The sequence below is a fragment of the Diabrotica undecimpunctata genome, chromosome 10 (assembly GCF_040954645.1).
Source record: "Diabrotica undecimpunctata isolate CICGRU chromosome 10, icDiaUnde3, whole genome shotgun sequence".
Taxonomy (NCBI): domain Eukaryota; kingdom Metazoa; phylum Arthropoda; class Insecta; order Coleoptera; family Chrysomelidae; genus Diabrotica; species Diabrotica undecimpunctata.
In genome coordinates, this window is record NC_092812.1 from 59,318,205 (window position 1) to 59,335,556 (window position 17,352).

At 33.0% G+C, this 17,352-nt stretch overlaps 1 protein-coding gene across 1 annotated transcript in view; it reads right to left on the minus strand.

Moving 5' to 3' along the window:
- Positions 1-9,196, minus strand: part of shg (cadherin EGF LAG seven-pass G-type receptor shotgun) — a 98,208-nt gene extending 89,012 nt beyond the window's left edge. The window contains exon 1 of the mRNA XM_072545788.1: positions 8,767-9,196. Within this exon, the coding sequence (XP_072401889.1) occupies positions 8,767-8,842 (76 nt within the window). The 5' untranslated portion in view covers positions 8,843-9,196. The remainder of the gene's footprint in view (positions 1-8,766) is intronic.
- Between the last annotated feature and the right edge of the window lie 8,156 nt (positions 9,197-17,352).

The following is a 17,352-nucleotide window of genomic DNA, read 5'->3' on the forward strand; positions in this document are numbered from 1 at the left end:
AAATGAAAGTTGGCAATTAAAAATAAATAAAGAGAAATATGACCAATAACCAAGCCTGTTTTGACTTTTAACTGCGCCTAAGAAATATTTTTCGCAGGTTTTTAGTGTATTTCCGTCATTAATGTTGTGACTTTTCACCGGGAAAAGCTTTCCCTTTTCCTAAATCATCGTTTTACAGTTCAGCAGCTATCACAGCTCTTTCTGCATGTAGATAATTGTTAAACGAATGTATTAAAAACGATTTATTTCCTACCTCCAAAAACTTAAACGGAAAAAGTACCAAAACAGTAATATATCGACAAACTATATTTGGCGCCAGAGATCATTCACAATATCACGTAACCGGCCAGATTTAATTTTAAAATTCAATAACAAACATGAAACGATATTATAATTTCTGATTAATTATGTTTTATAGTAACGTGAACCTTGCCATCCGGTCATTATGTTCAATGAGTGTTATTAGTGATATAAAAATAAAATATTTGCTATTGGGCGATTGCGGTAGTTATTGGTTTTATAAGTGGAATTTAAAATGTTGAAACCTTAGAGTAGGGAATTCTAATCAGAATTCCCTACTCTAAGATTGAAACAGAAAACGAAAGAGACATTTCTTCTTTCACATTCACATATTTTGGATGAGCTCTTCCGTAGAAATATAATATATTTAATGAATGTATATGTTACGAGCAATGACCGAAATTGGACAATCCTAGCATTGTACAGAAAATCTTGTCCACTTCGAGCATTGTACCCCTTTACTGTACAATCTCCGAAATATATATAATCGTCGGACTTTGTATAAAAGAATTTCTGTACAATGTTCGAATTTCAATAAGTAGCCATGCGTCAAAGTTTGAGATAATATATCAGATATCGATTCATATCGATTTTTACGATTATTCCCCATTTGTTATTAACGACAAACAAACATCAATTGAGGTTATAAATCCATAATTAACCAGCGTTTTTGACTCTTGGATTCGTAGAATTAAATTATTTTAAATTATCATACATATCTCTTGAAAATCTAAGATGTTCTACAAACTTCTTCCCTATATTATAGTGATGTATCTATCTCTTGAAGCTTTGAAATGTTTCACTAACAATATCTCTATTGTAGAACAATTTCTTCTTCGATTCGATTTTTAAATTTTTGATTTGGTGTGTCGCTTGTCAATAATAATCGATTCGAACCGATGAGCGTGTCGACAATTATTTTGATTATTTCGGACATTGTACAGTTTGGGGGTACAATGCTAGAAGTGGACAATAATTTGTGTACAATGTTAGGATTGTCCAATTTCGGGCTTTGCTCGTAACATATATATATAATGCAATATTTTTACTTTTCGACCACTTTTGTAGGGGGGCGGGTCTGTAGATTTCTACCAAATTTTAGTATATCATTTTACCTTAAAACAGTAGCCTATAACTATTTTTTAAGCCCTCTAGGTCCTTTGGGCCTGATATATGCTCCTAGAAAGGATCAACAATAGCTTTTTTTACCCTATATTTGAAAAGCTATATCTCTGACTCCAGTGGACCGATTTTAATTCACAATATCTCATTTTTTTTTTTATAATGTCAACTTTTTGATGAAATAATTTACAAGACCGCAGAAGATAAGCTTTATTTTATAGGCCAAGAAGAACGAAAAGAAAACTTGCAACATTTTATGATTTTCAATTTATTGTCAAAATTTAACCATACGAGGAAAATTGTAAAAACAGGTAAATTAAAGAATTTTTAAATATCTTTCAAACTAGCCTTGGTAAGTTACAATCCATTTAGTAGACTTTAAGCATACATCCTTTTAAAAATAGTCCGTTTTTCGAATATTGCATTTTTTATCATTTGTAAACTGATCAATTGCTGACAATCTCAAATTGCATAAAAATTCAGGTGAAGGTAGCTCTATACGTATACAACAATGTCTACTAACTCACAATATCTGATTGTTTTTGTTATAATGTCAAAAGCTCAATTTTTAGGCGGTAAAAAAATAGTTAAAGGTTCGGGAAGAACTTCAATAAATAAACATTATTAGTTTACAAATAATGAAAAATGCGATTTTTCAAATAACTGTTAATTTTTAAACAGCTCTATCTTCGAATCTACTTGATGGATTTTAAAATGACAATGCTCGTTTGAAAGGCATTTAAAAAAACTTTAATATACCGGTTTTCACAATTTTTTTCCTCGTTTGGTTAAATTTTGACGATTCATTAAAAATCATCAAGTTTTCTTTTTGTTCTTCTTGACCTATAAAATAAAACTTATATTTTGCGGTTATGTAAAGTATTTCATCAAAAAGTTGACATTATAACAAAAAAATGAGACCTTGTGAGTTAAAATCGGCCCACTGGGCTCAGATATAACTCTTCAAATATAATGTAAAAAGGGCTATTTTGACCCTTTCAGGGGGAATATCTCAGGCCCAGAGGCACCTAGAGGGCCAAAAAAAAAATAATTATAGGCTACTTTTTTTAGGTAATGTTATATTAAAATTTGGTAAAAATCCACAGACCCCTCCCCTATAAAAATGGCCGAAAAGCAAAAATATTGCTCTTTATATATTTGCATATAGCTATAAAACGATTAAATTGCTAATCCAATCAAACAATTGAATTGCTAAACGAATAAAACAATCCAATTGCTAAGTAAAAACAAACAACTTACACCGGACTGATCACAAAGATAACAGTAAAAGCTCAAAGCAAATTATACTGTATATAGTCATATTCCTCTTAACGAGATTAAAACCCCCATGAAATAAAAAATAGAATGAGGCGTTTTGTCATTTCTGTGATTATGAGGGCTCTTTATTAATTAAACCTGTAATTGTTTTGGTTTATTAATCGAGTTAAGGCAATAAAATGGAACATTATGTTTTATAAAGAGAGATGGTGATTAATAAAAATTGTATTTAGACTGCTACACTACACTAAACAGTTATACGGAAAATAGCATTGCACAAAAAACAAAGACTAAAAACTATCGAGAAAAAAAGAAACAATAAAAAACAAGATAGAAAGAACAAGAACTTCGGAATCTTAAGGAATGTGAGACCTACAAGTGACGATGGTGATACTGAACTGAATTTCTCAAACTACCAATGAGAAAATAGTATCAGATCAAGCTGGATTCGGGACATAAAAAATTTTTTATACATACCAAGGATCTCATCTAAAAGACAAGATGAATCTCCAAACTGAAGTTGATTCTCAACAGATCGCAGCATAAAAACTGCTCTACCAGACAATTACAAGTTCAAACATCGAAAAGATTATAATATCCATGCTCCTCCGTCTAAAGATCTGATATATTGACAAGGAGGATCGATCCTACCGTAAACCGATAATCTCCACGGATATTATAATAGAGTTACGTTGATTTGAACCCTTCGACTCTCTTCTCAGAGCTTCGATGCCTTCAGTCATAATTTTATGGGGGGAAGCTTCGCACCATTCCTCTTCCGAGTAAGTGTGTCAACCAAATGTCCGAACCTGCAATTTTTCTCGTACTGAGCAGGATTAGATACTTATAATAAATAATAAATGACTCCAGAATAAAAAATTATGCTTTTTTCACGGTTGATGTTTTGTAATGATACGTTAGTTTTTGGGCTTATAAAACCGTTGTTGACAATCAACAAGGTGTTCACAATAATACTTCGACCGTTGCCGCATCGTCTTTCGACCTCAAACTAATCCGGAAATTAATTATATCACTACAGTTATTAAACGTTTGGCTGAATGTCTTTGCATGATAACCGCAACAACTAAGTTGTGTCTCTTTTAATTATTCCACATTCATTACACAGTAATTGTTAGTTTTTAACACCTATTAAAAACTACTACGTAGCTGGGCATAGATATAACGAAACTTTACTGAGCAAGTGTCATGAGATTGTTCCTTTACAATGATCATCAGCGATATCAAGATCGATGATATTGGATCGCTGATATTGCTTTTATAATTAGCAGTTAAAAGGACATAAATTCTCTTTCCCCTTGATTTTTTCCTATATTCTCCTTCCCTTGCTAAGTAAGTTATTTTAAGTTACAATGGTTTCAGCAAGTAAGGTAAAAAATCGATATAAATTATGGAAAGTATGTGTAAATTTAGTTGAAGAAAGAATTCATATGACTTAGAAGTAAACTATACATACAAGTGAATAAAAATACAAAGCCAAAAGCTATCAAAATCAAACAAAAAAAAACAAGAATTATGGTAATATGTATAATTAAGAATGAAAATCAATAGAATTAAAAATATTACTTTGATGTTGTTTCTTCTTCTGTTGAAGCCATCTGTTGTACTTCAACCAATTGGCTTCTTTCTGCCTTTTGCAGAGCTGCTATATTTGGGCCAGAGAAGAGTTAATGATTGGGATCGCCTCTCTACTTGTTCCCTTTACTTTTTTATTTGTAGACTAAGTTAATAATTTTCAGTCATCTTCTGGATAATCTCTTTTGCATTGTGTCAATTTTATTCTGTCTAGTTACAGCACAGCACAAGCTTATAAATCAAAAATACTTTCCTCTTTCCATTTTTGATTTGTCATAAGTGTGTATAAAAACATCAGTCACAAGCTTATAATCCCACAAGGATGCAATCTCCTGTAGAGTTCACAAACTCTCTGAAGCATTGATTAGGCAATATTATGGAGTTACATCTCTGGATTTGGGAACACAGTAATCACAGCATAAATCTTACTATGTGGTGAGTAAGCTGTGGTGCAACTATCTGGTAATTTAATGCATGTATGAATCTGTGTCATATTCAATCAATAAATCTACACTTAATGACAATGACATAGAGTGAGCCCTTATGATATTTTCAAAGAGGTAAAGTGATACACACACACTTCACTGCAAACTATTATGAATCAAGCATTGTAATTAATAAGCAAAATAAAAACAAAAATTGTAAATAAACCAGTTAACCTCAACAAAAAAATATGTACCTGTACCAATTTGTGTACCTGGAGTAGAGATAACTGTTGGTTTACTGAAAAATAAAGCTGAGATCAGCAATTACAAAAAAAATAGTAGGTGGTTAAAAATTGGAAAAAAGAAAAATAGGATCTTAGATGCACGTGATAGCGCAAAATTGCATACTATTTACAATAGCATAATATCATAATGCTTACAGATATATGCCTTGAGAAGTTAGTAATACAGAAGAAAGTAGGATGTAAACATATTCTGGCAGATCTAGCTATAGCTATAGAGTTGTTGCATTGTCCAGAGGTTGTTTTGTTTCGCGTTTTCGCGAGTGACACGCTTTCATTGTTCGCGCGGCGTGTCTAATTGTTTTCACACAGATGTTGTCATCTAATGAACCTCTTCTCACTTCACGTGTTATGGAAACCTCAGCACGAAGATTTAGATCGCGCTATGCTTCAGTGGTTCCAGCAGCAGCGTATGAACCATATTCCACTTTTTGGGCCTGTGGTTAGGACAAAAGCTGAGTTTTTTGCAACTGAGCTTGGAATTGAGAATTTCAAGGCATCTGAGGATAGGCTAAGCAAGTGGAAGCTGCGGCACAAGATCAGCGGAGATGCTCGCGATGTTAACAAAAACATAATGTATGATTGGCTAGAAAATGTGTGGCCAGGACTTAATGCACGACATGTGTCAGACAACATTTTCAATGCTGATGAGACTGGATTGTTTTTTAAAATGACACCAAACAGAACTTTAAAATTTAAATCGGAAAAGGAATGCATTACGGTTTTAGTGGCCGCTAACATGACAGGTTCAGTGAAGAGAAAATTATTAGTGATAGGAAAGTCGAAAAACCCTTGTTGCTTTAAAAACATCAAAAATCGACCCACGACCTACAAACCAAACAAGAGTGCATGGAGGACTTTAGAAATTTTTGAAGAAGCGATAAGAAAATAGGGATGTCGAATTTAAGGGAAAAAACTTCTTCTGCTTGTAGACAATGGTCCTCCTCATCCTATACTGTGTGACATAAACATTGAACTTTGTTTCAACAAGCAAACACAACGAGTGTCCTTCAGCCCATGGACCAAAGTGCCATCAAGAGTTTAAAAAGCCATTACAGGAGAAAACTGTTGATGGAATTGGTTGAGAACAATGGCGATCTTAAACTATACATTCTTGACACCACCCTAATCATTAGTAAATCCTGCGATAAGCAATACAGTCATTTATAATAGTCTTGATTATTTTTTTAAATTACAATAGGTGATTTAGTACAGTATTATTATTACAGTAATGATTTTTGTATCACTCTTTACAACAATCTCTCCTTATAGGGATGAAAATTCCCTGTCGCTTGCATATCGTTATAGAGAAAGAGGACTGTATATATTGGTAACCATTTTTACCCTACTTCGGAAAGTTTAAAAAATTAGTAATACATACCAAGAAAATTTCAGGGGCATTAGAAGGAACAATTCATGATACCACATGTCAGGTATAACCAGTAAAAATGTATCAGACCAAGGAAAATGGAGGGACAGAATGGTTAAATCATATTACAGGTTAGCAAACAAAAAAAAAATTCTGGCAAGATAAAGGATATAGATCATTATGGTACTTACTGCTACTATTTCACAGATCTTGTGGCAACACACTATGATTCTACACTATATGAAAAAAAGTGACCACCACTGGTTATGTATATCAAAAGATTCTATGTATTTTGTTCCTATGCAAGCCTAAATTATAATTAATTCTATATATCAACTTATTTTTAAGACTTTTTACTCTAACATTATGGAATTAATGTTTTCCCAATATTTTCTGTCTATTTATTTCTCCCCCTTGTATGATTCTTCCATTAAGTTTATCAAGAAATTATTTTTAAGTGATGCTTTTTGTAGTCCACTCGCTTTTCCACAAACTTCTACTACAACTTCTTTCTCAAAGGTGTATAAAAGGAAGTGATATTACATAATTTGTAATATAACAATTAAGGTACCTTCCCTTTTAGTGAAAATAATAGAACATTATACATTTGTTACCAAAACTCCCATATTAAAATTGAACAAACCTAGAAAAATTGAAAAGCCTGAATCTGAGCCTAAATCAAATTTAAAGAAAAAACTGCTATTGTAATACAAATGTAAGAACAAAAGAATCACTTAGTGATACCTAGTATTTTCCAATACCACAAATCCATTTTTCCTGGTATTCACAGATCTATTAGGAAATTTTCTCTGAAATAATGCATACTGAACAAAAACATGTCAACATTTTTATAGTAATTAGTGCAATAATAGATTAATTAACCATAACTCATCATTTATTATTATCTATAAAGTTATTCAACTATTATTTTTTACAACTGACATTTATTGATAAACATAACACACTCAGTTTATTAACTTAAGTATATTCACACAAATAGAAATAGTCATTTCAAGAGAAATTATATTTGTTTCTCAGTTTCACCATTCACATTTTCCTTAGTTATTCCAAATAATTCCTTGACACCCTATGAAATACAAAGCAACAAAAAGCTCAAATTATTCTAAAAGAGTAGAGCTATTATAGGAGAGCTGCTGTAATCACTAAGCACTAAGAAAATGGAAACACAATAGCAATGGGAAGAATTAATTTTGTTTCTATCTCTATAAAGCATGTTCTTGTAACACAATTTCTTAATGTCTATACTGCTATTGGTTTTATACTATTTTTACAGGCTTTCAATTAATTTTTCTTTTTATTTATTAAAATCTACAAATTTTATACAAAAGCATTCCTTTTTTATATATTATCTATTTTACACCTACTAAATGACCATTTTATTATGGCATAACATTATGTACAATTTAAATAATATTTATTACTAAGGTATAAGTGTGTATACACTAATGAATTGAGTTCAAGAATGCTTGAAAACTATAAAGCAGACTAGCTAGTGTTACTAGACTCATATTTTATTTCTCATTTAGTAACAATGCCATATGACATAGTTTTAAATAACATTTAAACCAACAGATAATAGAGTTATCAGAAAATTGTGTGATGTAAAATGTAAATGTAAAAAATTTCAATAACTTTGGTATTTAGTAAGAATATTTGAATTGTTGAAATAAGTAGGTAGGATTATATGAATATACTTGGACAATATAAATACTATCATGCAGTAAACATCCATTAATTAAAAAAATCAAAAACAAGAACATACTGTATATTGCCTGTATAAAATTGAATTTTAAAAAGGGTGACAGAAGCATGGTTTTCCACGAATCTTTAAAAAATCAAATTTATCAATGAATCATATTACAGGTATGACCAGGCAAGAAAACAGTCTTTTGCTGGATGGGTATGACTCACCTGCAGTGTATTAGGTGTAAGGTGAAAAATTATAGAAATCATTTTGTTTGCCAAACCAAGGATAACTACAAAATTCCTTGTACATTATGTTTAATAAAAAATGTGGACTTTAAAAAACATAATTTGTGACATCAAAGAGAATATAAAAAGCAGGTATAACAGATATAGTTGTCACAATAGTACGTTTACAGTACAGAATAGTACAGATAGTACCAAGGACCGTTTATCATAATTTATTATATCATAAAAATATCTATGAAGTACAAATACAGCAACAAGTGGATAAAATAAGCAACAGTTAACAGGTACTTTAAACTCTAAGGACATTAGCACGTGATACATTAGAAGATTTCATACCTAAACGTAGTCAAAATAAAATAACTGTATAACAGCTATTTAAAAAAAAAGGTAGAACAAAACAACAGATTGCAGCTATGCTACTTACCATGTAAATTCGTTGTTTGCGTTTTGATGACGGTAAAACATAGGAAAATACAAAATAAACAGTGCAACTGTCCCATTTTAGTTACCGAAAGTTTTTTTTGCAATATTTTTAGTAGCTAGTTGTAATAACATTAGAATGGACACTCGTTGTTCTTGTTAAAAGTTCGTTTTTCTTATTATAATCCTCATTAAGAGCACTTTTTAAGGCCACTATTTAATAGTTACTATACACTAACACTCTAAATTTAACAACCCAATTCAGAAATTTACTAAAAATGCACCTAACAAAGTTTAACTCACAAAGAACTTGGAAGCCATTTTAATTGTACAGAGTGTACACAGAACACCAAGCGTTAGGTTCGAACTTGGAACGTACCTTCCGCACGTTTACCCGTAAAAGTGAAGCGACGGACTGGTTTGACACACGAAAGAATCCGACCATAAAATGCTAACTTCAGAATGAAGCCGGTAGTGGCGCAACTAGCTAAAGCTAATGGAATTTTGGTGATTCATTGAATTTCTTGTGATTTTATACTTTATGCAATAAAATATTATAGAAATGACGGCACGGCATGAGTTTTTGGCCAATTAATTCATTCATACATGTAACTACAATTTTTTAAATTAATATAAAGGAAAGACATAAAAATACATAATAGAAATCAAATAGTAAATATAGAAATTATTATTTTAAAGATTTTGCGACGGAATAGTTAACAGTTGTATGCAAAAATTTCAAATGTATGAATTATATAGATTATAAAATTATTTTTTTATCAGAATTTTCATTTTTAACATAGTTTTGTTATACCGCGCGCAGGTATTTAGTTATGATTTCCTTCCTACGCTTTAAAATTACACATGAAAGACACTATCTATCTATCTATCTATCTATCTATTTATCTATATGTCTATCTATCGATCTATCTATCTATCTATCTATCTATCTATCTATCTATCTATCTAACTATCTATCTATCTATCTATATATCTATCTATCGATCTATCTAATTATCTATCTATTTATCTATATATCTATCTAATTATCTATCTATCTATCGATCTATCTAATTATCTATCTATCTATCTATTTATCTATATATCTAATCCATTTATCTATATATCTATCGATCTATCTAATTATCTATCTATCTATCTATCTATCTATCTATCTATGTATCTAGATACTTTTGTTCGTTTTGACTGATTGATTTTAACGAAAATTTTATCCTTCTCATAGTGAATCTTAAGATTAAGTATATGGATCCTGTCTACTTCTGCTCCGATGAGCTGGTTAGATGAGCAGTTGAACCATTCTCTGAGTTTACCTATACATCCTTCTTTCATGAACTAGCTCTGTTCTGATAGTTTTCACAAGCTTTCTTTACTGGTAATTGTATCTACATAGGATATTCACTGTTATACGATTGCAAGTATAAGATGCGGTTGCAGGGTATATGATATATACTATCGAGCAGTTTTTCTAGTCTCCAGTGCAAACGAAATCAGATTTATAGGTCTCAGGGACTCAGCTTTTCCTTGTCAGATTTTATCAGCTTTGGGTATAAAAACTACCTTTATGAGCTTTCATGCTTTTGGTATGTACCTCATTCCTAAGCTATCCTTTAGTATCATACCTACATATTTTTTTGTACTCGATCAAAGAAGGACATTTTGCTTCTGTGGAAAGTATTGGAGAATTCCCGTCCGGAACCGGTGATTTATATGACTCAAATGAGTTTATTAATAATTTGAATTTGTCCTCATCTACCACTTCTTTTGCCATATGCCAGTTTTCCCTAGAATCATAAGTTATGGTCTCCAGTTCATACCATACTGCTGCCATGTGTCTTGTGGTATCAGTTTTGTTTTAGACTCAGAAAAGTGCACTTTGAGAAGTTCTTTCAGAATATCTTCACCATTCTGAGCGTATTTATCTGACTTCTTTTGAAATAAGGTTTCTTGGAGAGAATTTTATAGAGCCTTGAAATATCTGCACTCTTCGCAATGCCTTCTTCACGATTCTCATTATGAATTCTTCTACACACCCAATACAGGACAGACTACTTCAGGGCTTGACAACCCTGCCCTACGCTAGCTACTTTTGTTTGTCACCTACACTCCATTACTCAGGTGCAAATAGGTCCTAACCCTTTATCCAATCAAGTATAAGACAAAATATAGAAGAGAATAAAAATATGAAGGTGTTGCGGAGAAAACTGTCAAATGAAAAGAAATAGATTTTTAAACTAAAAGATGACCAAGGTTTTCCAACAACAAAGAGAGAGAAACTGCCAAAAATGTCAGAAAACTTTTACACTGAACGATATACAATTAGACAACTAATACGGAACAGTGAACAGCATTAGCGAAAAAGACCAATCAGCAGAGGATCAGAGTTCATGCCGGATATAATTCAAGAAGAAATTCAGAAATGAAAAATAACAAAGCCCCGGGTAAACACGGCCTAGTGATAAAGGCTGTAAAACTTGGAGAAGAAATACTATTAAAACGAATTAAAGGCTTATTTAATATGTCTTGAAAATGGAATAATCTCATCTCAGTGTAACAACGCCATAACAATACTTCTCCATAAAAAAGCTTGAGAACTAGAGACTGATAAGACTTCTTCGTCACTTGTATAAGCTATTCACCAAAATAATTGCCAAACGCTTGGAAGGTAAATTGAAATTCTATCAAAAAAGAGAACAAGCAGTTCTCGCCGTTTTTGTTGATGGTTTTCTAGAACTGAGTCGGGTGCTTCCGGCATCCTCAGTATCTTTGTGGATCAGCAGATTTCCATTGTTTATGATCTTTTTATATTCGCGTACAAGTGCGCCAACTCCTCGTAAATGTGGAAGCGAAATGGGACTTAATACTAGGAGCCATTGGGTGGAAGTGGATTTAACTGCCCCAGATATCATTATCGTGAAGTGTAGCTAAGTGTAGACCTTTTTACATGTGGCCTGTGTAGCCAAATTGGAGCACAGTATTCAGTAGTTGAGAAAACAAGGTCTAGGATAGTAGAGCGGAGAGTGGAAGCTGATCCTCCCCAGGCGGACCGCAGGTTTTGTATATTGTTTCCTTTGGTTCCAACAGTTTTTGTTAAATGCTCCTTTTGTGTTATGTCTAATGTTACTCCCAGGTACCGTACGCGTCATAAAAAACTGGTACAACTCTTATAACCAAAAATCGTGTTTTTCAAGTTGTGTAAGTTGATCTTGTCACATGTGTCATTCTAATTTCTAGGGCACTGTTGCCAGTTCAACGAAAATATTACATATATGAAACCAGCTAAAAGCAGGGCTGTGCGACAGACCGTCAGTTTTGAGTATACTAAAAACTAAAACATTATCGAGCATTCTCTATCGGTCAGTCACATTTATTTAAACATGCATCCTAAAAAATTCTCCTATTACTATTGTAATTTTCCATAATCTCAATTAAGTACCCACACATTGATTTGTGTTTTATTATAATTTATGAAAATATTTCAATTCAAAAATAATGATAATAAATCTAATAAATTATTATAATAAAACGTTACAGTGAGATATTGGATTGTAACTGTCACGTTTTATAAAGAGTTTTTTCGTCCCAGATATTTTATAGTTTATAATACGTAGGATAAAGTATAATGTTAATTTTTCACATTTATTGTTCTTGTAATAAATAATAATTTAATCTTGGTAGTTTGCCTGTTACTAAACTTATTGACACAAAATACAGTTCGTGTTCGGTAGGTAATTGAAGTATAAAATTACAGTAGATGCATTCCAATGTTCCCTTCAAACATTTTGGATATTAGCTCAACCCTATCTTTGGTTATTTAATTTATTAGATACAGTTTTTTGTTTTTAATGATAAAAATAATACCTATCTAAAAACTTTATACATTTTTGAACGTTATTTTTTATATTTAGATTTTGTGCAATTCCGTTATCGGTGATGGCAACAACGAATTGATTCACGGACCATTGTGTCCAGTCTGAACACAGGTTTACATTGGGAAAAAAAAGTGTACCAGTTTTATATGACGGGAAGTGTACCTCTTAGGGGTAAAAGTGGAATTTTCGAACCGTATATTGAGTTCCTTTCTGGCAAGTTTATTGTTCAGGTGGAAACACCTAACCTGCTTTGGAAGCATTTGGATGTAGTCTCCACTTGCGGAAATATTTACTTAGTATATTTAGGTCTGCCGTATAAATGTCTTCATACTTGAACTTTTATTATTGTGTTTCCGGTATAACTGCTAAGTATAAGCTAAATATTAGTGAAGGGAATCAAGACCATTCCTAAATTTCTTGGGAGAGTTGATATGAGCAATTTAGAAGATCGTTATTAAAGGCGTACGGAGAATTTTGTGTATAAGGCCCCCTCTCCATATCGTAAGCCGCTGTGAGATCAATAAATGCTGCTGAAGTTTCAAGTCTTCTTTGGAACCTAGCTTCGATGTAGATATATAAGCCTCTCTAGTAGTTTGTAGTTAAGAGACGAAAGTGAATTTGATCTGTAGCTTTTTGGGTTGTCGGCAGGTTTAGCGTCCTTTAGTAAGGCTATCATCTTGGAGCGTTTTAGTTCTTTTGGGATATTTCCAGTTTGCATGAACATTTGCATATTTGTGAAAAATTGAGCCAGCTAAACATTTGTATACTTGCTGCAACTTATCTGGAATTCAAGGTGAATATTGTGAAATCCTGGTGGTTTTGCTAGCCTTTAAGCCTTTTTAGTCTTTAAGACCCTCTGATATTTTTTCGCTGGAAAAGGAGTGGGAAAGTGCCGTATCTGTGGCTTCATGTTTTATTAAAGTTTTCAGTTCTCTCTTCACGTAGATTGTGTGCGTTCTCTTTTGTGCCCTGGATATTTTTACTACGTGATACGCAGATGGCTATACGGCTGCCTTTTGGCGTTCTGAGAGACATCCCTCCCTAGTTTTCTTAATAATTCCCACTTTTGCCTGCTGGACGTTGACTTTTCACTATTTTGGTCCGCTTCTAGCTTCTAGACTGTAAAGTAGTTCATCCGGTATTTCTTAGTCACCAGTTTCAAGAATGCTCTGGCAGAATTCTTCGCTATTTTGTGACCAGCCAGGGATTTATTCTTTTCGATATCCTCTTGGTATGTGTTTCTTGACTATGTTTAACACAGCACCAACAAATCTGTTGTAGTTTTTGGTATTAGGAGTTATCCACCCCAGACATTTATCCAGGTCGGTAGAGAAACCATTCCAGTTGGCCTTTTTAAATTACATCTTGGATGTGGGATAGAATTGATTAATGGGATTTACGTCCCTATTTCTATTATTACTAAATGATGTTGGCTGTGTGCGAAATCGGTAGAACCTTTTGTGAAGCCCCTAAAGGTAAGTCTCTGCTTTCTTGCTGTATATCGTTTGATCTTCCAGTAGCTTATTTGGCAGATATTGCATTTGTTACATTTATCTGCCCGGTTGCTAACCAGATTACATAGCACCACAGATCTGTGTCGTTTTGCAGCACGTTCTTCAGAAAGAAGTACGTTCTTCAGAAAGATAATCAGGTATTCTCCTGTTGGAAGTCTGATCTCTGGGTTAGAGTCAGTTAAACAAAGATGTGTTGCTACTTGTGAGTATGTTACACGAAGCCTTATAGCCAGGTTCTTCCAAACAATTTTAAAAAATCAATTTTTTTTTAATTGATAATAAATAACATGAACCAAATGGCAGTTTACTCTTTAGATGTCTCTCTATGGTCGGTATACAAACAAAAAGTTCGGTATAGTCTCAATTTTACCTCTCTGTGTGACTTGTAGCAAGGAAAAAGAACAACGAATCAGACATAAGAAAAAGAGATAGAAAAAGAAAAAACAAGAAGAAAAATAGAGTAAAAGTAGGAACCTGGAACGTTCAAACATTATTGAGACCAGGAAAAATGGAAGAGGTAGCAACAGAAATGCAAAGATACAGAATAGACATACTAGCACTACAAGAAGTACGATAAAAAGGAGAAGGAAATATCAAAAAGAAAAACTACACAATATACTATTCGGGAGAAAACAAGCAAGGGAAAACGGCACAGCATTCATGGTTAACAATAAGATTAGGGACAAAGTTATAGAATTTAAAGCGATAAATGGACGAATGTCATATAAAAATAGAAAACAAATACGCCAATATGACAATCATAAACATATATGCACCCACAGAAAATGCACCAGAAAATGATAAAATTGAATTATATGCACAACTGGAAGAATTATATGAAAGGTTACCCAGAAATGATATAGTACTAATGGTTGGTGACTTCAATGCAAAAGTAAGCAAAGAAAACCAGTATAAGGAAGTAGCAGGGAAAGAAACCATTCATGACGAGACAAACGATAACGGAAGAAAATTATGCCAACTAGCAGCAATAACAAACAGTTACATTATAAGCACAAACTTCATGCACAGAAGAGAGCATAAAGTAACATGGTTAATACCTGGCACAACAGATGGCAATCAGATAGATCACATACTAATATCCAAAAAATAGAAAGCAATAATGCACGATGTCAGATCATATAGAGGAGCAAACGCGGATACAGACCATTTTCTAGTAATAGGAGAAATCAAAATGAAGATAATTAAAGCAGAGAGAACAAGAAAAAACAAAAGAAGATAGAATCTGGAGAAGTTAAAAGTACAGGAACTAAGAGAACAAAATAAGACAACCCTAAAGGAAAATCTAACAGAAGCAAATAAAACAGAGGACAAATGGAAAAATATAAAAGAATCCATTTTGAATTCAGCTGAAGAGGTGCTAGGACAGAGGGAAATAAAAAGAAGGAAAAAGTGGTTTGATACAGAATGCGAAATCAAAATCAAACAGAAAAACCAAGCAAGAGATAAATGGATATCAATTAAAGAAGAACATCATCGAAACGAATATAAAGAAACAAAGAAAGCAGCGGATAATTGTTGCAAGAACAAAAAAAAACCTGTGGATGGAAGAGCTGTTAAAGGACCTAGAAAAGAAAAGTAAAGACAGCGTAAACTATTTGGATACCTAAAAGCTCAATAAAGAAAAGGCAGACCAGTAGTTAAAATTGAAAATAGATCATGGGAAACACACTTCACAGAACTATATAGATGCAAAGAAAGCCCGGAAGAGGAAGTAGACGCAAACGAAGACATTAGAGATAATGAAATAGGGATACCAATATATGATGAATATTTATGAAAATAGGAATATGGAAAAGTTACTAAAAAGCATCTATAACCTAATAGTTAGAATATGGGAAGCAGAAGAAATGCCCGAGGATTGGAAAGAAGGCAGAATTATACCAATATTTAAGAAAGGAGAAGTAACAAACTGTACAACTATAGAGCAATATCTCTACTGAGCACAACATATAAAATTCAACAACAGCCCTCATCAAGCAAAACTCACTCCATTCACAGAGAAAAAAATTGGGGACTACCAGCAAGGATTCAGAGAAGGCAGATCCACATAGTTACACAAACAATCGAAAAATGCCACGAACACAACATAGAACTCCACATCCTCTTCGTAGACTTCAGACAAGCCTTTGACTGCATTGGAAGAAATAAATTATTTATTGAAGTGAAAAATCAAGATATATAGAATCAATAGAAGAATGTAGCCTAAAATCAATTGCAATAGAAACAGGAGTGCGGCAAGGCGATTCCCTCTCAACCACATTATTCAACGTAGCAGTAGAAGGAACAGTCAAGGCCAGCAAAATTAAAGGAACTATAGCCCACTCCTCAACACAAATAGTTGCATATGCAGATGATTTAGTTATTATGGAAAGAGAGAACGAAAAATTAGAAGAAGCAGTAACAATCCTGGCAAAACAAGCACGGAAAAGAGGTCTAGACATTAACGAAGGAAAAACACAATATCTACTCTGTTCTAGAAGAGAAGATAACAGGACGAGAGAAATCAAAATACACTTTTGAAAGAGTCCCAACAATTTAAATATTTGGGAGTAATAGTGAATGCCCAAAACAAGAGAAGTGAAGAAGTAACAGAACGAATACTAGCAGGCAACAAAACATACTGTAGGTATCATAGGCTCATGAAGGACAAGAACTTATCCAGAAATACAAAACTGAAAATATACAGAGTTACAATCAGACCAGTAGTTACGTACGCAGCTGAGACAATGTGCCTCACGGAAAAAGATGAAGAAAAATTGGGAATTTTCGAAAGAGACGGATTATGGGCCCAATAAGAATGGACAACGGAGAAATGAGAAGAAGAATGAACCATGAACTAAGAGACATAATCAAGGGAGAAAATATAGTTAGATTTATTAAAGCACATAGGCTGAGATGGCTGGGACACATAGAGAGAAGGAAAAACGACCTACTGATTAAGAAGATCACCAGATGGAAACCAGCAACTCAAAGACCAACGGGAAGACCCAGAGAAAGATGGGAGGATCAGGTCATGAGATATATCAAAATTCTGGAAGTCAGAAACTGAAGGAAACTATGCACATTTCGAAATGAGTGGAAGAAAATTGTAACGAAAGCCAAGTCATACAACAAACGTTGACAACAAACAAATGGAATGCGGAGTGATTCACCGCAATAAGCGAA